This window comes from Ursus americanus, chromosome 29 (assembly GCF_024610735.1).
Source record: "Ursus americanus isolate L20-20 chromosome 29, mUrsAme1.1.p, whole genome shotgun sequence".
NCBI lineage: Eukaryota > Metazoa > Chordata > Mammalia > Carnivora > Ursidae > Ursus > Ursus americanus.
The window spans coordinates 9,936,208-9,960,896 of record NC_142155.1 but is presented as its reverse complement, the minus strand read 5'-3'; the positions used below and the strand labels follow the sequence as shown (position 1 = coordinate 9,960,896).

The 24,689-nt window shown below is 41.8% G+C and overlaps 1 protein-coding gene across 1 annotated transcript; it reads left to right on the top strand.

Moving 5' to 3' along the window:
• Positions 1-8,274: 8,274 nt before the first annotated feature.
• DDX43 (DEAD-box helicase 43) lies at positions 8,275-23,530 on the top strand. Its single transcript, XM_087856901.1, has 16 exons — positions 8,275-8,524; positions 10,079-10,134; positions 11,779-11,908; positions 13,100-13,231; positions 14,640-14,721; positions 15,642-15,798; positions 16,293-16,411; positions 16,844-16,948; positions 17,339-17,480; positions 18,282-18,382; positions 19,623-19,710; positions 20,945-21,072; positions 21,489-21,598; positions 22,101-22,239; positions 22,728-22,815; positions 23,414-23,530. The coding sequence occupies exons 1-16, from the start codon at positions 8,275-8,277 to the stop codon at positions 23,528-23,530; spliced, it is 1,944 nt and encodes a 647-aa protein (XP_087713027.1).
• The last annotated feature ends 1,159 nt before the right edge of the window (positions 23,531-24,689 follow it).

The following is a 24,689-nucleotide window of genomic DNA, read 5'->3' as shown; positions in this document are numbered from 1 at the left end:
AGCGGTCCCTCCTATCCTCAGGCGACTCACGCACGAGGAGTTGCCTTCTTCTGCAGACAATAATGGATTAAACCTTTTCCTTCTGGGGCTGTCGGAAGACGGAGATCCGGGCCGTACCCTTGGGGTCCAGAAGTTGTACTTGCAGCAGGAGCTCGGTCTATTGCTAGAAGTGTGGAATTTGGTGCCTGGGTTGTGCGCGTGGTGAGTCGGGGGCATGGAGTGGATAGGCCCGAGCTGGCCGAGCGATCGTACCAGAGGTGGCCGGAGGAGAAGGAGCTCGTCTAAGGAGGCCTGGTGGGGGGCGACCTCATCCAAGCACTCATCAAAGATCTTCTGCCGCCTGCTCTAGGGGTAGGTCAAACACCGCCGGCGTTGCAGGTGCTCCTCTTGAAACCAGTCGGGGAAAATGCGCAGATCGATGCGTCCTGGGCCTTATAGGTAAACCCTCCCTCTCCTCCTGGGCGAGCCCGCCGTGAGGGCCCGGAGGAAGCTGTAAGTCACAGCCCGCGGGAAACCGAGAAGCCCTGGGCGCGGCGGGCGCGTTTCGGCGCGGTAGGCTAGGGCGGTGCTCGGAGCGGCCCAATCCCGCAGGCCGGTGCTGCAGGCGAGATGCCGGCGTGCGCAGGTGGCCAGGGTTCGCCCAGGGCGCGCCGCTGCCTCGGGTCCCGCCGTGCGGGGAGACATCCCCGAGGGCAGCTCAGCGCGCGCGCTCGCCGCGAGGGGTGGCCCTTTGAGCCCGCGACGCCGGCGACGAGGACCCGCCCGAGCCGCCAGATCCCGAGCTCTGGAAGGCTGGGGCGGCTTTCGAACTGCTGGTTTTCCCTCGGGCCCCGGCGCCGGAGGAGCGCCGCACCTTCAGCGGGAAGTACCTTCACACAGGCAAGGCTGACACTCTCAGTTTGGGACCTCCGAAGGCAAAGTGATGCAAAGGACAGTTCGATTTGCCTTTGTTTGCTCAGATAGGCGGGAATTCATTGAGAACGGGGACCAAGTCTTCTCTCCCTAGCTATTCCTAGCACGTCGTACTGCGCCTGGCACAAAATGTTATGGAAGGAATGGAGAACTATGGATTTCAGCTCTAGCGTTGCCTCTTACTGGATTTGTGATTCTGAGCTGCTTACCTAACTTCTTTGTTCTTCGATTTCCTCCTCTGTAAAATGTGAACCAATAAAAATAGTAGTACTTGTAGGATTGCTCAAGAGATTAAATTAAATTAAGGGACAGGAATGCATGCAAGGAGCTCAGGACAATTTCTGGCTCATAGTATTTTCCTAGTTCAATTAGCACTATACACCATGACGCACTGGCACGTTTAGACTGTCTACGACAGTCCGCTGTCAACAACAAGGTTGCTGTGAATTCGAGAATATGCTTCACTCCCCTTTTATCTCTCTTTCTACACTCCTTCCTCCACCACCACTAACTATGGGCAAGATGTCTAACCTCTCAGTTCCTCACTTTTCATCTGTACAATGGGGATGATAATAACAGTACCTTGATCCTAGAACTGTGGTGTTTAAATGAGTTAATACATATAAAGCCCTTAATTGTGCCAAGGAAGTAGAAAACACTCAATAATAAATATCAGCTGTTACTATCTGCATACATAAACTTGTTTTCATGTTATAAATATTTCTATTTAAAAAGAACCTGGGGGGGGGGGGAAGAACCTCAGATGTAGAATTACTAGTTCAAAGATCACAAACTTTTTATTCTCCTTAGAAAATTGCTTTTTTTCTTTTGCAACTTTCTGTGTATCAAACTACAAAGAATCATAGAGAAGAAAAATATTTATTTACTATATCCAACTCCCCACCTGACACCTGCACTATAATAGGTATCTCTCGTTTAACCTACTCCCCACATCTTCCCTTCCTCAGTATTCTCTCTTTCAGTAAAGTCCACAACAATTCACCTGGGTGACTCCTCTCTTTGTGTCACATTTTACACTTACAAACAAATCCTGTCAGCTCTACCTTCAAAATATATCTAAAATAGAACTACTTCTACTTGCTAAGAAACTAGTCCAGTCCAAGCCATCACTATCCCTTGCCTCTATAATAGCTTCCACATAGTCTTACAGCTGCTTAAGTTACAACTTTTCTATGAGATCAAAATATTTCCCCTTCAACACCTATTTTCCTGATGGGGGCAGGAGTGATCTCTTGAAAATTTGAGTTCATGTCAGTCTCCTTGTCTTTGTGGAACAGAAGAGGAAGTCCAGAAATAAACAAAACAAACATATACATATATACAAAATGGTATGGTATATAATAAAATTATTTCAAAACAGTGACAGGGCACTGGGTATTTTGAAAACAAATTTGGATGGTTATCTGACATGCACATAAAAAATTTGCATTTTTAAAAAAGATTATTTGAGAGAGAGAGCACACACGGGTATAAGTATGGGGAGGGGCAGAGGGAGAGAATTTTTTTTTTTAAAGATTTTATTTATTTATTTGAGAGAGAACAAACTGAGGACTGGGGAGAGGGAAAAGCAGGGAGCCTGACTCGGGCTCAATCCCAGAATCCTGGGATCATGGCTGGAGCTGAAGGCCGAAGTTCAGCCAACTGGGCTACCCAGGCGCCTGAGGGAGGCAATCTTCAAGAAGACTCCCTTCTGAGCACGGAGCCAACCTAACTCAGACCCATGGGATTAAGACATGAGCTGAAACGAAGAGTCAGACATTGAACCGACTGAGCCATCCAGGCCCCCACTCCAAATTTTGCATCTTTTAAAAGACAGTGCTGTCAGAATATTTAGGTCAATGTTTATATAATTTGAGGGCAAAGAGAACCAGATCATGGCACCGAATGCTGTCACCATAAAAGAACAATGATAGCTTTTCGTTGAATTAGAATTAAAGCTCTTTTTGATGGAAAACAATTCCCCTATGCCTTGCCCTCCCAATGTGAAATAAAAAGACAAATTATAAAAAGAGACGAACATACAGTATATAACAAAGAAATAAATGTTTAACAACATGGGGAAATTCCTTTTTTATAAAATTTGAGGGTAAAACACTACAAAACAACACATGGTAGGGACACCTGGGTGGCTCAGCTGGTTAAGCATCAGCCTTCGGCTCAGGTCATGATTCCAGGGTCCTGGAAAGGAGTCCTGCATGCGGCTCCTTGCTCAGTGGGGAGCCTGCTTCTCCCTCTCCCTCTGCCTGCTGCTCCCCCTGCTTGTGCTCTCTCTCTTTTTCTATCTCTCTGTCAAATAAATAAATAAAATCTTAAAAAAAATAGTAGAATCCCAGAATTTTCCCTGGGGAAAAAATTGGAAGGAATAAATTTATATCTAGGTTATATTTTCATTTTTTGAAATCGTGTAAACACATATTAATTCTATAATCATCTTGAAGCTAAAGTTAACTATCCTCATTGATGGGGAAACAGTAGTTTTTTCTTGGTAGGGATTGCAGTTGGAGGCTGAAATCCCCTTCCTCCTGGAAGTGCGCCCATGGGTTCTTGAGAGGCAAACTGGCGCAGCAAAATATGCCTGGCTTTGGCATCACATCCACCCGGGTTCCCAAGCACAGTAGCTCCCTGACCTCAGTTTCTTCATCTCTGAAATGGGGACACCCGCACGACTTCACAGGAGTTTTCTAAGAATTCAATGAGAAGACAACCCTCGCTGGCTGGAGGTGTTCCACATGAGATAATGCCACTCTCCCTGAATCAGACAAGTTAAGCCTTGCAGGGTCTATTTTCCAAAATTAGGTTTCCCACTGAATTCGCACCTTGGTATGTGCCTAAATTGAAATCATCCAGCTGCTTCCAGAGCCAAGGGGGGGTGTCTGCTGCCCGTTTGAGGGATGGTGGTTCCTTGCCCGGTGGGGTGGGGACCAGATACGTTCCTCGGAGGACTGAGGGGGCCTCTAATCCCGTCCAGGCAGCCCATGCAGGCGGGGCCCCCCCGTGACCCGCCTTTGGGCAAACAAGGAGCCACCGCCGGGTGGGAACCAGGGCGGAAGCCTCTACAGCGTCGCACTGCGGGGCAAGCGGCGCCAAAGAGAGGGCGGGCCCCCGAGCGCCTGCCCCGCTGCCGACCCGGGAGCTTCGACGACCAGCCGCAACCGCTGGCCGCGGAGAAAGTTCCGGGCCCGCCTTCTGAGGCTGAGCGGGTGGAGAGGAAATAGAGCTGCGGACCGGGGCTGATTGAGCTTCGGGCTCCAGAGCGGGAAGAGTCCCCCGTCTCCGCTCCAGAGCTGGTCGTCACCGCCCCCCCCCCGGAGGTAAAGGTGCGAGCGAGGGAAACCGTGCAGCGTAAAGAAAGAGCGCAAGCTCGAGGGGTCCTCCGGTCAAAATCGCACTGCTTTTTATCTTTATCCGTGCCTGGAGGGGGAAAGGAGATGGTAGGCCAGACCTGAAAGCCCGACAATCATCCTGATTTTCTACTTGCTTAGAGAATGTTCTTCTAAATTCTAGTTGGGATCTAGAGTAAAAGGTTTCACCCCCACCCCCCATCGCAAAAGACTTAATGTCACAGATTTTGGGGGACAGGGGATACATTTTGCCCTAATTTGGGAATAATTTAAAATACAGAAAAATACCTGTAATTACCATTTTAGATATGCCTTTCCTCAGCACCTCTCACCAAGTGAGAAAATAGAATATTAGAATGTTAAATTATTTGTTGGTCGAGTGCCCAAGGGGCAAAAATTAGCTGACCAAACTAAAAAACAAAACTAAAATGAAAAGCTTGACACAAAATTCCTCTTTTCAAAAATAGGCTATTTTCATAAAGCAGTTTTAGGTTCATAGCAAAGTTTATCCCTAAGTCCACGGATTTCCTATATACTTAACCACCTCCCTTCCCCAGCCCCCCATTACACAGCCTTCCTCATCATCAACATCCTACATCACATACTGGTACATTTGTTGCTATGGGGAGCCCGCACGGACACATCGCTATCACTCAAAGTCCACGGTTTACCTTAGGGTTCACTCCTGGTGTTAGGGTAATTTTGACCTCATACAATGAGTTAGGAGGTATTCCCTCTGCTTCTATCTTCTGGAAGAGATTGTAGAGAATTAGTATAATTTCTTCCTCATATTTGGTAGAACTCACCTTTATGTGGCAGGATGAAGTGAAGGAAGGCCTTCGGAAAGTAGAACAATTCTGCGGGCGCCTGGCTGGCTCAGTCCATAGAGCATGCCACTCTTAATCTAGGGGTCATGAGTTCAAGCCCCACATTGCATGTGGAGATTACTTAAAAAAAAAAAAAAGCAACAAACAAAATAGAACGATATTGAAAATTTAAAACTTCTGCTCTGTGAAAGACACTGTTAAGAAAGTGAAAAGACAAAGGGAGCCTGTGCAGCTCAGTTGGTTAAGCGTCTGTCTGCGGCTCTTGGATCATGATCCCAGGGTCTTGGGATCCAGGGTCAACCCCCCCCCCTTGCTTTGCTTAGTGGGTAGTCTGCTTCTGCTTCCTCTGCCCCTTCCCTTGCTGTGTGTCCTCTCTCCCTCTCTCTCAAATAAATAAATAAAATCTTAAAAAAAAAAAAAAAGTGGAAAGACAAGCCACAGACCCAGAGTGCTTAGAGGGAAATTTATAGCCTTGAATGCATATATTAGAAAAGAAGAAAAATCTAAAATCAATCATCTAAGTTTCCATCTTAGGAAACTAAAAAAACAGAAGAGCAAATTAAATACACAGTAGGCAGAAGAAAAGAAATATAAAAATTAAGAGTAGGTATCAGGGCTCCCGGGGGACTCAGTCAGTTAAGCATCTTCCTTCGGCTCAGGTCATGATCCCAGGGTCCTGGAATCCAGCCCTGAGTCAGGCACCCTGCTTAGGAGGGAGTCTGCTTCTCTCTCTCCTTCTGCCCACTGCCACAGCCCTCACTCCTGCTCTCTCAGTCTCTCTTACAAATAAATAAACAAATAAAATCTAAAAAAAAAAAAAAAAAAAGAGTAGATACCAATGAAGATGAAAACAGGAAATCAATAGAGAAAATGGATCAAACAAAAAGCTCATTCTTTGAAAAGAGCAATAAAATCATAAACTTCTAGCCAGGCCAACAAAGAAAAAAAGAGAAAAGACATAAATTACTTACATTAAAAATGAAAAAGGGGACATCAGTACATATCCCATGGACTTTAAAAAGATAATGAAGGAGTACTATGAACAACTCCGCGTCCACAAATTTGACAATTAAGATTAAAGGGATCGGGGCGCCTGGGTGGCTCAGCGGTTAAGCGTCTGCCTTCGGCTCAGGGCGTGATCCCGGCGTTATGGGATCGAGCCCCACATCAGGCTCCTCCGCTATGAGCCTGCTTCTTCCTCTCCCACTCCCCCTGCTTGTGTTCCCTCTCTCGCTGGCTGTCTCTCTCTCTGTCGAATAAATAAATAAAATCTTTAAAAAAAAGATTAAAGGGATCAATTCCTTGAAAGACACAATCTGCAAAAACTCACAAGAAGAAATCAACTGAATAGGAAAGAAATAAAGAAATTAAATCAACACTTAACAACTTTACAAAACAGAAACTTGACTTCTACAAAACATTTAAAGAAGAAAATATACCATATTGTAGCATTGTTTAAAATAGAAAAAATTAGATATATAAAATTCCATCACAGAATGGACTGGTTAAAGAAGTGGTAGCAGAGGTGTTTGCAAAGTTCTATTTTTTTGATCTGGGTGGTAGTTACACACGATTCAATGCATAATAATTATTTTTTAAGTTTTATTTACTTTAGTAACCTCTAACCCAATGTGGGGCTCAAACTCATGACCCCAAAATCAAGAGTCATATGCTCCCCCAACTGAGCCAACCAGGTTCCCCTCACTGCATAGTTATTTATTAAGTTATATCTTTGTTCTATGTACTTTCTGTATGTATGATATATTTCACAATAAAAGTAGCTAAAATTAATAACATCTATGTTTAGGAACACTATGAAACACTATACAATCAATAAAAGAATAGGGTAAAGCAAAGAAGAAGGAGAAGAAGAAGGAGGGGGGCGAGAAAAGGAGAAGGAGAAGGAGAGGAGGAGGAAGAAGAAGGAAACACACAAATTTTCTTCAATCTCTTCCAGAAAATAGAAGAAAAGGGAAAACTTCCTAACTCATTAACCCAATACCCAAACCAAAGACATTGCAAGAAAACTACAGACCTCTTTCTCATGGACCGAGGTGCAAAAATTCTCAACAGAATATTAGGATTAGATTAGATTCGACTAGACTAGACTGGATTAGAAATCTAATGCAACAAAATTCCTCTCTAAAGATCATTAATACTATCCACTTCAGGTTAAGGATTAGAGAATGGGTATTAAATACAAGACACATTTATGCTTTTATCTATTTTCTGGGTACTTTAATAGCACTGTAATCCTATTTCTCCAGAGATGATTACATTAAGAATTACAGTTAATCCCGTGTGAGTTAACCCATTCGACCTGTATAGACCAGGTTTAATTATGTTTTTTCTTTTCTTTTTTTCATTCCTCAGCACAACATAATAGATAACTACTTTGTTTGATGGGTGAGTGAACTGAGATTTGTTTAGACAGTTCAGAGATCCTAATCAAAGTAGGGGCACTCCTAGCTGGTTTACATCACTGAAATACTATGTCCAGCCACAGAGCCATCCTGCAATGATGGGAGTGCTTCAAGCATTTATTGAATTTATTTCGTTAGCTCTAATACTACAGCAAACATTCAGGTCAAGTGTTGTGTGAAGCGCTGAAGCAACATTTTTCAGCCCACATATTTTTAAGCTGTGGGTCATTTTATTTTGTGGATTACAACCAATATTTTAAAAATGAATATAGGCTTAAATGCATCAAGTGCTGCTGTGTGTGATACAATAGTAAATGGTGTTTTGTCAACCTTCTGTTTCAAATTTTTTATGTACGTACTGGGTCATGTTGTAAAAGGGACTGATGTTTACGAGTCACCGAGATGGGGGGTACTTGGGGTGGGAGTTCAGTAGGGCAAAGCACAGAGATCCGAGAGTCCCACGTCTAAAAAAGAACAGAAAGCAGGCGCAATGACTCGTTCAAGGAGCGCTCACACGATAAAGAGAGTGGATTGGTCAAACCGCAAAGGTCCCGCCCACAACGTCTCATCCACCAATAGATGTGCGGCAAGGGAGCGGCGGGGCGGGGAAGGGGCGGGACGAGCCTCGCGCGGGCTCCTTAAGTAGCGGCTGCGTGGATGCCTTAATAGAAAACTCTACGACGGCACGCTGGAGTGGTGCAGAGCCAGACGGGAGCGACGTTGGACGCGCCGGATCTTCCTCACGGAACCATGTCGAAGCAAGAAGCAGGCGCCAACGCCTCCTCATGGGTCGTTGCTTCCCGGCAAAGCTCGGCAGTGTCACGTGCTCCGGAAAGGAGGCCGGCGAAGGACCCGAATCGAAGAGGTCAGGAGGCCCGTAGGGGCGGCAGAGGTGGCGGCTGGACAAATCCCTCCGGTCTCCAGCAACCTGTGGCCCCTGGCCTCCGAGAACCGCCGCTTTGCTTTGGATTGAAGAACGCGTGGGTGGGAGCAGTGATCGGTGAGCGAAAGAGGATGGGTGTGCTGGGCAGGGTCCGGGGCGAAGAATGGGTGGGGCCAGGGGCGGAGCCTGGGCGAGGGCATCCACGCCCCACTCTCCTAGCCTCCAATCAGCTGCCACCTACTGAGATTAAGGTCTTTACCTGTGATATTCATAATACCTTCTGATGCTATAATTAGTCATTTAATGCACCTTTTGCTATTTCGTGGAGACGATGTTTTGGGAGAACAAACTTCGATTTATGAAATCTTTGGGATGAAAGGTCAGGTCTTTTCGCAGCTTGCTTACATACCCCAAAATGAACAAAGCAGTGCTGAGGACAATCCGTTTCTTTGAGCACCATTTAGAGCCATTAAAGAAGGTTTTGAAAAACAATGACCACATTTTTTTTTAGCCTGCTATTGAATAGAGCTTTAGGAGACTGATTGCTAGACCAGCTAGAGATTCATTGTTCCCTCAAGAGGGCTCAGGCACAAAGATCTGAAGAGTGACACTCCATAAGTGAAAGCCACTAGGTTTGCACTAAAAATCACTCTCAATACTTATGCAGGCACTGTGCTGGAGAGCACAGTGTTGGTCTGGAACCACTTTTTTCCCTTAGTGTGGTAAAAACAAACAAAAACCCCATAAATGTAAGCTTAATTTTAGGTGTGCAGTGTGCAGTTCAGTACTGTTAACTATAAGAACAATGTTGTGTGACCGATCTCTAGAATGTTTTCATTTTGCATGACTGAAACTACCCACTAAACAACTAACTCCCCATGTCCCCTTTTCCCTATCCCTGGCAAATACCATTCTTTGTTCCTATGCTTGATTACATTAGATACCTCAAAGAAGGTCATGCACTGTTTGCTTTTTGTGATTGGCTTATTTCATTTAGCATAATGTCCTCAAGCTTCATTCATGTTGCAAATGATAGAATTTCCTTTTTTAAGGCTGAAATCTTCTCTAGCATGTTTATACCATGTTTCTTCATCCAGTCATCTGTTGGTAGACATTTAGGTTGGTTCCACCTCATGGCTATTGTGAATAATGCTATAAAGAACATGGGAGTATAGATTGCTCTTTGGGATAATGGTTTTGTTTCCTTTGGATATATATCCATAAGCGGAATTGCTAAGTCATATGGTAGTTGTATTTTTTGTTTTTTGGGGAGCCTCCATGCCTGCACCAATTTACATTCCCACCAAGAGTGCACAAGGCTTCCCTTTTCTTCACATTCTCACCAACACTTATCTCTTGCATTTTTTTTTAAAGATTATTTATTTATTTGAGAGTGAGAGAGCAGAATGAGAGAGAGCCCACACAAGTGGGCGGGGGGAAAGGGGCAGAGGGAGAAGCAGACTCCCCACTGAGTAGGGAGCCAGACGCAGGGGGTCTCGATCCCAGGACCCTGGGGTCATGACCTGAGCTGAAGGCAGATGCTTAACCCACTGAGCCACCCAGGTGTCCTGCCCCTCTCTTGTATTTTCGATAGCCATTCTAACAAGTGTGAAGTGATACCCAGTTGTGATTTTGCTTACAACTTTTAAAAAATTTTATTTTTAAAAATAGGTCGTGGCGGGTCGAAAATAAAAGACATTCAGAGTACAACAAACACGAAAATACAGGTAAGTGGTCTGTGATCTGAAATCCTCAAAGAGCATAGTTCATTTCTAACTCTTAATTTCTGTTTAGCTATTAACATACTGTGGTGATTTAGAGAAGTTGCCAAAGCTTTTCAGACTGCTCTTCTTTTCCAGGAATGGTCACACTCTGTGGTCCATTCCAGGTCTAGGATTTGTGACTCCTGGAGGTAAAAATAATCTTTAGAGATACCCTCCCCTGACAAATGAGATCTTTGGGGGAATATCATCATGAACTTCCTGGCTGTCATCCCTTGACCTGCTCCTGTGTTCCCAGTCTCAGCAGCGACATCACTCACCCAGTCCCCAAGCCGGAAGTCTCAGATTACTTCCTTCTCCTTATCCTGCAACCAGTCCATCACTGAGTCCTTTCTATTTCCTGTATTTCTCAGGGAGAATCACATAATTTGGGGTGTTCTCCTCTAACTGTCCACCCTGCTTCCAGTCTTACCCCCATAACCATTCTCTACTATGATCAGGACAATAGTACTAAAACACAAATTGTGTTCATAATTTGTTTTCTTTTCCTGCATAAAAACCTTTCATAATATCTCAGGCTCTTAAGAAGTCCAGACTTCCTAGCATCGTCCACTTGATCTGGCTCCTCTTCCTGCACTCCCTCTCCGAACTCCCTCTTGAGTGTCACCAGCTGGACTCCTGCCATGCTCTCCCATCATAGCTGATAGACGTCCTGTTCATAAGGGACGTCTAAGACCTCCTGTATCCCCATTCTATGTAGGTCTCTTTTCCAACTTCTTGGCATCCGTTTCAGCCTCATTTAAGAACTTCTACAGAGTTGTGTCTGTTAACAGTGCAAATGCCAAGCTTTGTTTGAATCACCAGCTCAAGACAGCATTTGGTGGAGCGGTTTCTAGTTATTATTGAATCAGTGTGGGTATCTAAGATCATGTACATTGAAAGATGTGACCTGGAGATCCTATCCTCCAAATGTCGTCTCAGCCTTGTAGCAAGTTGCTTCCATTACCATATACGTGGTGGAAGTAGAGCATCCCCTTCAGTTAAAAGTTCATGTAGGTAACGTGACAGTTCAACCAGCTGCTATTTCTGTAGCACATGGATTAATCCCTAGAGTTGTGTAAGATTTGCCAAATTATTATTTTACATTTAAGAGGTCAGATTAATGCCTTAACCTTCTAAAACTAGTTGGTGAATTTATTCCTTAGCGGTCACAGTAGTTTTTATTTTATTTATTTTTTTAAAAATTTTATTTATTTATTTGAGAGAGAAAGAGAGTGAGGGGAGAGGGAGAGAGAATCTGAAGCCGACTCCACACTGAGCACAGAGCCCAACGCGGGGCTCGATACCACAACGGTGAGATCATGACCTGAGCTGAAACCAAGAGTCGGGCGTTTAATTGACTGAGCCACCCAGGCGCCCCTGTCACAGCTTTTAAATTTAGATTGTCCTGCTCCTTTTCATCCAAGGGGGTAAATCTCAGGATAAATTTGTTGAATGTAGAATGCCCTCAAAAATTAGCACTTAAGACACTGATTAATAGCAATACTATATTTACTTTAAATTTTTATACTGTTTGAATTTGAGTGATTTTTGGAGGGGGGGAGCATGGTAAGGGGACTTCGGTCTCACCTATTTTTCCCCTGCATCTAGATAATAAAAGGTCATCCGGAAGAAGCAGAGGTCAGAATCTTTGGCAGCAAGGTGATGCAGGCAAAGGCCAAAACAGTGATAGATAATCTTGTTAAAAAACAAGAAAATTACAGTTCAAAATTCAGAACTGGTAAGTAATTTTTGCCTACTACAGCCTTGTAAAATTTTCAAAATTGCATTCAGTGTTATAAGACATTATAATTGAGGCTTTTCCTGATAACAGAGGTTCAGATTACCCTAAATCTTGTCTGTTAGGGATTTTTTTTTTCTTTGAAATCCCAGAATACTGTTTTCCTCAAATTAAAACACTTAATCTCTGTGGTTAAGCCTAGCAGTTTTACCTTTAACCACAGATAGGTGGGAAAACAACGACAACCTTTTAATACACTTACTATTAATGATAGAAGAAGGATTAGTCTGCCTTCTGATTCTATGGTCTCCTTGTCCCTGGAATGTGACTGACTTTGCAAACTGTCCAATTATTTGGTATTTAAAACATCTCTGGGGCACCTGGCTGGCTCAGTCAGTAGAGCATGTGATTCTTGATCTTCGGGTCATGAGTTCAAGCCCCAGGCTGGGCATAGAGTTTACTTAAAAAAAAAAAAAAAAAAATCTCAGATTTAATTAAAAAAAAAAAAAAAAAACGGGGGCGCCTGGGTAGCGCAGTCGTTAAAGCGTCTGCCTTTGGCTCAGGGCGTGATCCCGGCATTCCGGGATCGAGTCCCACATCGGGCTCCTCCGCTAGGAGCCTGCTTCTTCCTCTCTCACTCGCCTGCTGTGTTCCCTCGCTCGCTGGCTGTCTCTCTGTCACATAAATAAATAAAATCTTTAAAAAAAAAAAAAAAAAAAAAAACGAACAACAAAAAACAACCTCAGACCTGCTTGGACTACAGAAAAAGCCACAACTGAGCCATTTCTAGAAGTAACATGGAAGTAAAAACAGCAGCTTCGGCTCAGATGGCAGCATTGCCTCTTAGTGTCTCTTGGGAAGGGGACCCTAGGAAGCCTCTAAGACATCATCTGGGAACCTGGGGTGGCATCTGCCTCACAGGATTACTGTAAAGATTAACATATGATTTATTAGCAAACACTAGACTCTCATACTATTTCCCTTCTCTTCAATAAGTGTATTTTCCATCTCATAAATCTGGTAACTGACAAACCATGGCTGGTACTGTCATAGCGTTGTAGCACTAAAACCCACATTTTATATTTTAAGCATTATTGTCTGGTTTTTAAACACAAAATAGTAAAGTGTTTGGGGGGAATTTGTACAATTAGGATTTGTTTTGAAACTAATTCAGTAAAAATATTTTAACAGATATTGGTGCATTCCAGCCTTCTGTTGGAAGAGATGTAAAGACAGATAATAATGTTACAGAGAATCAGCCATTGATTGATTGGGATCAAATTCGAGAAGATGCTTTGAAATGGGGGAAAAAAAAGTGGGAAGGTTAGTGCTGTATCCTAACATTTACATGTGGTGTTGACGTATCTCTTGAGGTCTTTGGTTTTTTTTTTACCTCTTGAGGTTTTTATCCTCTAAAATGTGTCTCATTTCTAGTATTGAAATTGATGTGAAAAACGATAGTACAATATTAAGTGCTGCAGTTAGTCTCCAGGACAAGATGTGTTTCTATGTTGTCTGTGCCGTAATCTATGCTATAAGGGGGAAATTAAAATATTATACTTACATTTTGTCTTATTTGTGGTAACTCACAGTAGGAGTTGGATAAAATGGAAAGAAAATCAGGCATAAGGGGAAAATGAAGGCAATGAGCATGCCAACCATAAGTCGGCTATGGGTGAGCATCCTGCGGTGTCCTGGCTCACAGGGGCAAGATAAAAAGGGATAACCATTTAATAAGAAAAACATGTAGTTCTTGAGAAGAGATTGGGGTTTTTTCATTTGTTTTAATTTTAAATGAGAGTCTCACCTGGAATTACATACAGAGTGTAATGTTTCATGTCATAGTCACTAAATTTCAGGGTAAATTCAGGTACTAATTCTGGCTAGCAGAGTGAGGCAGCAATACAACATCATTTAAAATTTAAAAGCTAAGGGACGCCTGGGTGACTCAGTCGTTAAGCGGCTGCCTTCAGCTCAGGTCATGATCCCAGGGTCCTGGGATGGAGTCCTGGGATCGAGCCCGCATCAGGCTCCCTGCTCAGCGGGAAGCCTGCTTCTCCCTCTCCCACCCCCCTTGCTTGTGTTCCCTCTCTTGCTGTCTTGCTCCGTCAAATAAATAAAATCTTTAAAAAAAAAAAAAAAAGAGAAAAATATTTAAAAAAAAATAAAATTTAAAAGTTAATGCACTGATAGTGACAGATATTAATAATGATTAATTCAGTGGTCAGTCTACCTGCATGTTGTTACCAGTGCCACCTTGACAGTATATGTGGTGGGGAGATTTGGAATGGGGGGCCAGAAAAAGGATTTGAGTTTGCAGGAAGTATGCTAGGCATATAAGAAAGAAAACAAAGTAGCCTCAGAAAGTGGAATAAGAAATATTCTATTCCTAAACAGAAATGGGATGGACCTTCAAAGAAAAGAAAAAATCAGTCCAATGTGTTTGAGAGAAGATTTATCAATTGGGATGATTGTCTTGTAAAGCATACTTTCTTTTATATTAAACTTAATTATTAAGGGTCTCTTTCTTGGGTAAAAAATATAATCAAAAGGCAAACCAAAACAGAGATCTTTTAGAGACTAGCGTAAGGCTGACTGGCAAAGAACAACTAGCTAAAACTGTAAGGTGAATTTAATAAATATTTTACTTTGATTTGTTACTTTGAATCAGTTTCAATGAGATATAAATTCTGATAATTTATCAAAGTTTTAATTTTCATCTTTGTCCCAGATTTACCACCAGTTAAGAAAAACTTTTACGTGGAGTCAGAAGCAACCAGTACAATGTCACAAGTGCAAGTAGACACTTGGAGGTGGGTAGGTTTATTGCTTTAAGTAGGTATGTGTATGGTTGTTACTCATTAGCGAAACATTCGAAGTGACTGCATTTGGAGACTGCGTCTCTGGTACCCACATGAACTTGGTTGCATCCCACATGATATTTTAGAGCATTGCTAGCCAATAAACCTTCCCGCAAAGATGGAAAACGGGCTATATTTGTGTCTAATAGAGTAGTCACTATCTAAATATAGCTACTGAATACTTAAAATATGGCCAGTGTAATTGAGGAACTGAGTTTTCCATTTAAAATTTTAATAGACTTATGTGGTTAGTGCCTGCTGTATTGGAGAGAACTTTTAGAGAATTAGTTCTACAGCTGTTGAAAATCATAAGTTGATTTAATGCATTTCTTATTCTTCAATGCTTACTATCTGGAATTAAAGGTCCTAACAGCAACATTTTTTTTTGTTTTCCTATCAAAGTCTGTTATAAAACTAAGTATGGTATAGCAGAAAGAACAGTTATTCTAGGGTTGGGGTAGGGCTCAGACTTTGGATAAGTAGCTAATGATCACCTGTCAAATGAGAATAATTCCCATTTGACAGGACTGCTGAGGATAAGTTAAGAAAATGTGTATGGAACATTGTAGAGCTTTGTGTCTGCCAAGTCTGATTTGAATCCTGAAGTGTGTGATTTTCCAGGCTCTATTCTTCACATTTCCATGAAATTTCATTGGCCCATCCATACAATGTAATTTTTTCCCTTTCTGGTAACTCTTCTGATAAGAAAAAGATGGGCTCATTTCTCTTCTTTGTTATTACATTTGACTGTAGCTTTACAGTTACAGCTGCAGTTGAATTTCTAGATATGATGAGCTAATGCTGGCAATAATTTCTGCCTTAGGGACTAAAGTGACCAAAGCCGCTAAGATTTGTTCTATTTTTCCTTAAAGGAAAGAAAATTATAATATAATGTGTGATGACTTGAAAGAAAGTGAGAAGCGTTCTATACCCAATCCTACTTGTAAATTTGAGGATGCTTTCCAGTGTTATCCTGAGGTTATGGAAAACATTAAAAAGGCAGGCTTTCAAAAACCAACACCGATCCAGGTATGCTTGCTTGCTTTCTCCTTCTTCTCCTTCTTCTCCTTCTCCTTCTTCTTCTTCTTCTTCTTCTTCTTCTTCTTCTTCTTCTTCTTCTTCTTCTTCTTCTTCTTCTTCTTCTTCTTCTTCTTTCTTTAATTCCAATATTTTACTGACAGTTTTCCCCCAAAAAACAATATCTGATTTTTTAAAAAGATTTTATTTACTTGGGGAGGGCTGAGCAGGAAGCCCACCCTGGGGCGTCATCCCAGGACCCCAGGATCATGACCCGGGCCCAAGGCAGACCCTGTACTGAGCCATGCAGGGTCCACAATATCTGATTATTAGAAGTTAAATCACTAGGGAGTAACTATCCCTTGTGAGCACTCCCCTAGAAGCCCCTGGACCACCAGTGCCTAGCACTCAAAAAATGTTTGTTGAAAGAAGTTTGGGCTTAGGGCAGGAGGGGCACTTGACTAAAAGATGCACTTTTAATTTTAACGTTAATCTTTCTTTTTCAGTCACAGTCATGGCCGATAGTTCTACAAGGCATAGATCTTATAGGAGTAGCCCAAACTGGAACAGGGAAGACGTTGTCCTACTTAATGCCTGGATTTATACACTTGGACTCACAGCCTGTGTAAGAATTTCTACAGCTGGGTTCTCTTCATAGGGGGTTAATAGATATGGATACCGAAAACGCAAGTTTCTTTTTTGTCTGTTGCATTGGTCAAAAAGTAATGCCACGCCTCGGGGAAATGCACTCGTACCGTGCTGGTGAGAGTATAAATTGTCAAAACATTTTTAGGAAGTAATAGGTAGTCTTCATATTCAAATACTGGAAATGTTTAAATTAGCACGCCCACGACAATTGTGTGAGAGAATGCTGACCGCGTTAAACAAAAAGGCTGGTGTCTGGGCCCTTGGGGGTTTTTGGTGTGCTGTTCAGTATTTTTCCATGTTTTGTGGTGAATGTTTCACATCTATTGGTACAAATTCTGAAAGCACTGGATGAATCTACTATGCGTCTGAGTCAGGTACTTTAATAATTATTTTCTCTCCAAAGAATTAGAGGACAAAGGAACGGACCCGGCATGTTAGTCCTTACACCTACGCGGGAGTTAGCCCTTCAAGTGGAAGCGGAATGTTCTAAGTATTCATATAAAGGCCTTAAAAGGTGAGTCATTTCTTTGTCCATTCTTGCATCAGCATTTTAATAAATCATAGTTTTATACATTTTCCCCATTATTTTTCACACATGTAGAGAATCCGAATGGCTTAGCACAGGTCAGGCAATACCCCAGTCCAAATCAGTGGTAGCCAGGGCAGTGAGGTCAAGTAACAGTGATGCATATATGGCTCTTCAGGACACATCACTGTGCGTTGATGGGTATGGATAGTTCTTAGAATGGGGCAAATACTACCCAGAAGGTATCTGATAACTCTTTCTGACTTATATACTATTTACTCTGTTATTTTATACCCAAAATGCTTTGGTTGGTTGGGATTTTGCATTGTGATGGGACATTCCTTGCCTAAACATGAACCTCTCTCTTTTTTTTTTAAGTGTGTGTATATATGGCGGCGGAGATAGAAATGGACAAATACAAGATCTGAAAAAAGGAGTAGATATTATTATTGCAACTCCTGGGAGACTGAATGATCTGCAAATGAATAACTTTGTTAACCTCAGAAGTGTAACCTACTTGGTAAGCACGGAGTAAGGGTTTGGGATACTAGGAGGAAGAGCTGAATTCTTATTAAATTCCTTTTTTTTTTTTTTTAGATTTTTAAGTAATCTCTGCACCCACCATGGTGTTTGAACTTACAACCCTGAGATCAAGGGTCACATGCTCTACCGACTGAGGCACCACAGAACTGAACTCTTCCTAAAATAGTCCTTTAGAATGGTTGTCCATTTTATAATGGTTTCAAATCCTAGGAACACTTTCCATTCCCTCTAGTATGTTAAAATAAGGATTTTAAGAATTCTATTTTAATGTTTTTTATAAATGTTGGAGAATGTAGAGAAGCACAAAAGAAAATTAAATCCACGTGGATTATTTTTTACCCTTATTTTTTTTAAGTTTTATTTTAGAGAGCACGTGCAAGCAGGGGAAAGGGAGGGGAAGAGAGAGAGGATCTCGAGCAGACTCTGCACTGAGCAGAGAGCCCATCTTGGGGCTCCCTCTCAAAATTCCAAGATCACGACCTGAGCTGAAATCAAGAGTCAGACGCTCCAGCAACTGAGCTACCCAGGCGCCCCTCCCTCCACGTGGATATTTCAGACACCTAACAGTTTTTCATTAGCTTGGTCTAGAAACTGTTAGCCGGCTTAAAAGGTCAAGTCAGTCTGTTACAAGTCTAGATCACTTACTTTGTCCCGAAGAAACTAAACTAGTGGCTTACGTAACGGGAAATGAGAAGAAAAATTACCTTACCATCGTATTATGTTCCTAAAGGGAGCATACCTCCCGTATCTAACGTAACCACTATCATTTCTGATGCAGGTATTAGATGAAGCCGACAAGATGCTAGATATGGGGTTTGAACCCCAGATAATGAAGATTTTATTAGATGTGCGCCCAGACAGGCAGACTATTATGACAAGGTAGGTGTGTGCCTAACTGCTAGTCTGTAAAATAGAAATCAGTGGCCTGGACTCCATTCTTCTTGATTTCCCCAGAGGATTTTAGATCGGAACTTGCAGGCACCTTGAGATCCTCAGGTGAAAGACATGTCGTCACTTAGCATAGCAACTCAGGGTTAATCGCCTAACGATGACTACTGGATTTCCTAAGTTACAGATAGAGACATTTTTTGTAACAGATTTTTTTTTAAAGATTTATTTATTTGCCAGCGAGAGAGCACCAGCCCCGGAAGCCGCGGAGAGGGAGAAGCAGGCTCCCTTCTGAGGGGAACCTGATGCGGGGCTCGATCTCACAACCCTGGGATTGTGACCTGAGCTGAAGGCGGACGCTTAACCGACTGAGCCACCCAGGTGCCCCACAGATACAGATTTCTATAAAAACTTAAGGGGGATCTCTCCCTGGAGGGGAGATTGTGTTTCATAGTGGTGGCCTCACATTTGAATGATCACCCGTCCTTAGAGAGAAACCGTTGATTACTGACTACCTTTTTGCCCAAGATAAAACTGAGAAACAATGATTGTTACCTAAATGCAGAGTGATCTATAGACTGTTATCTCCTGGGCTTATATAACCTACATGCCAGTAACATAAAAAAGAATAGTATATAATTGGGAAAATACAGTAAATTTCCTCATTCGTTTTCTTTTTAATACCCCCCTCCTCATTTTTTTTTTACTAATCTTTCCATTATTGTAAGTACTGTGAAAGTATAAAAGGTGATTACTTTCATAATATATATGGATGAAGAAACATTTGAATTTACATGTCCTTTCATCAGTACACTTACTATGCCTTTATTTCGCATAAGCATTTGGTTTTTTGCCTGCTGACAACGAATGCTGACCAAAAATACTAGGGGTTTTTTGGGGTTTGTTTGTTTTTTGTCTTTTATAAAGGCCAAGAAAAAACTAATCTAACCCTTGAACTCATTTCAGATTAGAATTTAGGTTAGAATTTAAGGTATAGATCTCCTTCACCTTTGGTTTATAAACCTGTTTATTAAACGTCAAGGTTTCATGTAGTAGCTTTGCTATAGTTGAGCAGTTCTTTGTGAAGTACACATTTTCTGCAAAGTCTCCCTTGTTTAAAAATACTCAATTTGTCTTTCATGGATAGTCTGGTTCATAGCATTCTTAGGGAAATTTAGTAATATTTGATTTATAATAAAATTTTAACATTTATATCACGTTTTATTTCCAGTGCAACATGGCCATATGCTGTCCGTCGCCTTGCACAGTCTTATCTGAAAGAGCCAATGATTGTATATGTTGGTACTTTGGATCTAGTGGTAAGCTTGTTTTTTATTACTATTATAAAAATATTTCTTGTTAAATTTGAAAATTTTAATAACTTTGTGCTTTGGTGTATCGACTCTGCCTGCTCCCTAATTATAGAGAAAACCCTAGATACATATGATTTTATTCATAAATACTGCAGTGTACATCTTAAGACTAACGTTAGGGGCGCCTGGGTAGCGCAGTCGTTAAGCATCTGCCTTCGGCTCAGGGCGTGATCCTGGCGTTCCGGGATCGAGTCCCACCTTGGGCTCCTCGGCTGGGAGCCTGCTTCTTCCTCTCCCTCTCCCCTGCTGTGTTCCCTCTCTCGCTGGCTGTCTCTCTGTCACATAAATAAATAAAATCTTTAAAAAAAAATAACTTTAACATAATTATGTTATTGTGATCTCACATCTAAAATTTTAATAATCTTTAATACCATCAAATATCCTTTCCTTGTTCCTATTTTCCTGATATCTCCTTTTTATTTAATCCTGTTAAAATACGGTTCTAAACAAGGTCAACATAGGGGCATGTATGTAAGTCTGATGTTCTCTTTTGGTGAAGTCATGGTGGATCATTGGGTTCATATGTCAGTAATTACACAGTTTATAAAGGTCTCCGTTATGTATCTCCTTTATAAAGTTATCTGGCCTTTCACTTGATTGAAATCGACCTTTCAATTAATCGTTGTTGAAAAAAATGACCTTTTACTTAATCACCAGTAATAGTGATAGGTCATCGCTTAGGTTCATTTCATTAGACTTTATGAAAAGTGAGGCTAGGTATGTCATTCTTCACTTTCATTAAATGCTATTAAAACCTATTTTATCACTGGGTTTAAAAAAATTGTATCAATGATATTTTGAAATTTTGCATTAAGTTGTCAAAATCCTGAATGGGACCTCTTGTGTCCTAAGCTAATCATCTTCCTTTATTGTAAGGATTGTACCCAAATTCATGATGAAAGTTTGGCCTTATGCCACGGTTCTTTCTTTTTCAACCATAGTAACCAATTACTTTCAACACACTCACTGCTAAGCATTCAAGTTTCCAACTCAGCTTAGGTGAATGAGCAAGAAGCGAAAGCTACAATCTTTGAGTAGATATAGGCAATTTTGCAAGGACCTGCCTCTTTCTTGTTAGCAGTTTATTAAAACTTAACTAGGGATAGAAATAGATGTATTCTGAGCCAATGTATGGGGTTTGCCTATCAATTTTGATGTATTGTGTTCTTTATTCCTTTAGGCAGTAAGTACAGTGAAACAAAACATAATTGTTACCACAGAAGAAGAGAAATGCTCTCATATCCAAACTTTTCTAGAAAGCATGTCTCCCAAAGACAAAGTCATAGTGTTTGTCAGCAGAAAAGCTACGTAGGTATTTTTTTTTTTCTACATCCTTAAATCATCAAATTGATTTGTTTAGCATTAGCTCTATTTGCATACTAATTTCAAAAGGGGTATGTATGTCTTATAGGATGTTCATTCAGTCTTTTGCTAACAGAAGTAAAACTAGTGAATTGAGGGGCGCCTGGGCGGCTCAGTCGTTGAGCATCTGCCTTCGGCTCGGGGCGTGATCCCAGAGTCCTGGGATCGAGCCCCACATCAGGCTCTTCCACTGTGAGCCTGCTTCTTCCTCTCCCACTCCCCCTGCTGTGTTCCCTCTCTCGCTGGCTGTCTCTCTCTCTGTCAAATAAATAAATAAAATATAAAAAAAAAACAAAAACTAGTGACTTGATAGTGGTATTAGAAGAGGCACTTCAGATCACTGACTTCATCTTTCGCTTCAGTGCTGACCACCTATCAAGCGACCTCATTCTGCGACATGTGTCAGTGGAATCCCTTCACGGTAACAGGGAGCAGAGCGACCGAGAGAGGGCTTTAGAAAACTTTAAAACAGGTACATTTAGACAAGTATTTGTTGCCTTTGAAGGGTACAAGGCCTGGGCATGGCTGAGTGACAGCTCCTTTTCACAGCGCCCACTTGTAAGATCTGTCCTCAGCTCGCAGATCCCAAAACTACACTCGTTAGAGCTCTGAATATTAATCAGATCTTCAGAACTATCCAAACTCAAAGAGCAAATATGGAGACCTGGATATCAAGGTAATAATTTGCAGTGGGGTTATTGCCATTAATTCACCTGAAAGGCGTAGATCTTTGTGACATGGTTCAGATGATCAGGGATTGGTTGCTGAACCATGGTGTATATTGTGTTGTAACTCACCAGCAGTTTAGAAGAAGGGCTATAAATGCCCCTTTCTCCTTTTCACTCTCTTAAGTGTTTTAATACTAAATGTAATAATGCCTCAGCTAATTAGATATTGGGGGAAAATTATACTTTTCTGCTATGTCTCAGGTTGGTTTATGCCAGAATGTATATTCTTTTCGTTTTATTCTTTAGGTAAAGTAAGAATATTGATTGCCACAGACTTGGCATCTCGGGGCCTTGACGTCCTTGATATCACACACGTGTATAATTATGATTTCCCGCGGAACATCGAAGAATACGTGCACCGAGTAGGGCGCACTGGAAGAGCAGGGTAAGGCAGCACGTCTACTTCTGAAAGAAGCCAACTGTCATGACTCCCTTCACAGACTAGTCTTAGCTAGAAAACATTTCTTTTTCTATTGCCTGTGAACTGTCTGTCCATCGGCTTTGCTACTCTATCCCTGTCTTAACCGGTCAGTTCCAGATTCAGCCAGAGCCCTCTGATTAGCTGTAGCTGTTTCTTATTCCACTCTGCTTTCTCTCTGTAGTGTCACCCGAGCTATGCCCAGTGGCTCCTCTATCGTCCCCGTGCAAGAGGACCTCTTTCCCCACTGAGAGCATTACTCTCAGATCCCCTGCAAACACGCTGTTTGAATCGCTGTTTCAGGGAGGCTGACTTTTAATACATAATACGTATTTGGGCTTGTGAAAAAGTTGAGGGTTTGGCTGCTATTTTTAGTGTTTTACTAACTGGATTATGAGTATAAATCAGAGATCAAATTACATGAGTTCCTTCCTCCCCACCCCACCCTTTTATAGGAGGACCGGGATATCTATTACTCTCCTCACTAGAAATGACTGGAGGGTTGCTGGCGAGTTAATTAATATTCTGGAAAGAGCACAACAGGTAAGATTATACAACTCAGAACTGTACCTTGTGTCACTTTTATAATGTTCAAATAATTTCATTGATCCGAGTATTGGGGCTTATTGCATGTCAGGGAAAACAGACGTTAAACGTGTTATGAGGGCCGTAGCATGGCAAAGACAAGGAGCTGTAATACACGGTTGGGGAACCTAAGCTAATGGGAGCAAGCATCAGTGGAAATCATACTGCGGAAGAAGCCGGTGGAGTGGAGGGTGGGAGAACTGTTGGACAAGAATGGGATACATGTTCCACCGGGGGAACGTATTCAGGCCCAAGGGTAGGAACATAACAGAATGTGGCACCAGTTAAGGCATGGTCAGGCCACTGAGAAGCCACTGAAGGGCCATGCGAGCAGCGAGTCCTAGCATCAGGGAAGTTTAAGGTCAGTCTGGTTTTCTAGCTTGAAGATAGATTTCAGAGTTTAGCATGCAAGGAGACACATTTCATTGTTGGAAAGATGTCATGGAATTGGGACGATTCTGTGACTGAGATGATCTGGAGGCATTTTAGCAAATTGTAGAAAAGCTGTTACTCTGAAAGAAAAATCTCATTCCTAAATAACACATCAATGTTTCAGAGTATCCCAGAGGATCTTGTGGCAATGGCCAAGAGGTACGAGGCGAATAAAGTGAAAAAAGAAATGGAAGAAAAATTGGGGAAACCCCAAGGAAAACCCCAAAGGTTTTATTATTAATGTCCTTGTTGAAAAGTGGTACCAGCCTACTGAGAGGAGGTAAACAACACTTTCAGATTTTGGACTTTCAAATGCCTGCTTTCCTTAACTACGCTGTTAGTGTGTTTATTGCAATCAGCATTATCTCAAAGAGTCATTAACATAATAAGTTATTCAGGGTAATTCTTTACCTGTTACCGAAATTCCAGTTAATATCTTTTTTTTCTTTTAAAGATTTTATTTGAGAGTGTGAGAGGGCGAGAGAGAGCACAAGCAGGGGGGAGGGGGAGAGGGAGAAGCAGACTCCCCGCTGAGCAGGGAGCCCTCCTGGGGCTTTGATCCCAAGACCCTGAGAATCATGACCTGAGCCGAAGGCAGATGCTTAACAGACTGAGCCACCCAGGCGCCCCCAGTTAATATCTTATTTAGAGTTAGAAGTATTAATTCAAGAGTTGAGAAAATAAACTTTTTAAGTTGTACAGAAATCTCATTAAGCATATAACGGAATTGGTAGACGTATAAGTTGGTAGAACCCCTGAGCAATTTGGTAATGTATCGGTTATAAATACATAATTCCTTTTCATTCAGCAATGATTTTAGGGATGTATTCTATAAATATGTATTCTGCATATGTAAGTAAAGATTTTTTATAGCAATATTTGTAGTAGGAAAAGACTATAACCTAAATGGCCAGTAGGGGACCATATAAATAAATTCTGGAGGATTTTTTTTTAACACTTCCATACATCACGCAGTGGTCCTCACATAAGTGCCCTTCTAAATCCCCATCACCTATTTCCCCATCCCCCCCATCCACCTCCCTTCGGGTAACTCTCAGTTTGTTCTCTTTAGAGTCTGTTTCTTGGTTTGTCTCTTTTTTTGCCCTAGTTTTGTTAAATTCCACATGAGTGAAATCATATGATATTTGTCTCTCTCTGACTTATTTCGCTTAGCGTAATACTCTAGCATGGAGGATATATTTTTGCAAATCATATATCTGATAAGGGACCAGCACCTATAATATAGAGAACTCCTAAAGCTGGATGAAAACAACGTGATTAAAAAATGGGCAAAGTAAATAAAATCTTTAAAAAAAAAAAAGGGGGACTCCTGGGTGGCACAGCGGTTGAGCGTCTGCCTTCGGCTCAGGGCGTGATCCTGGCGTTATGGGATCGAGCCC

Coding starts and splice junctions, on each gene's coding strand:
- DDX43 (XM_087856901.1), top strand. CDS start 8,275: ATGTCGAAGCAAGAAGCAGGCGCCAACGCCTCCTCATGGGTCGTTGCT. Junction 19,711..20,944: donor TTGGTACTTTGGATCTAGTG/GTAAGCTTGTTT, acceptor TTATTCCTTTAG/GCAGTAAGTACAGTGAAACA. Junction 22,816..23,413: donor TTCTGGAAAGAGCACAACAG/GTAAGATTATAC, acceptor TCAATGTTTCAG/AGTATCCCAGAGGATCTTGT.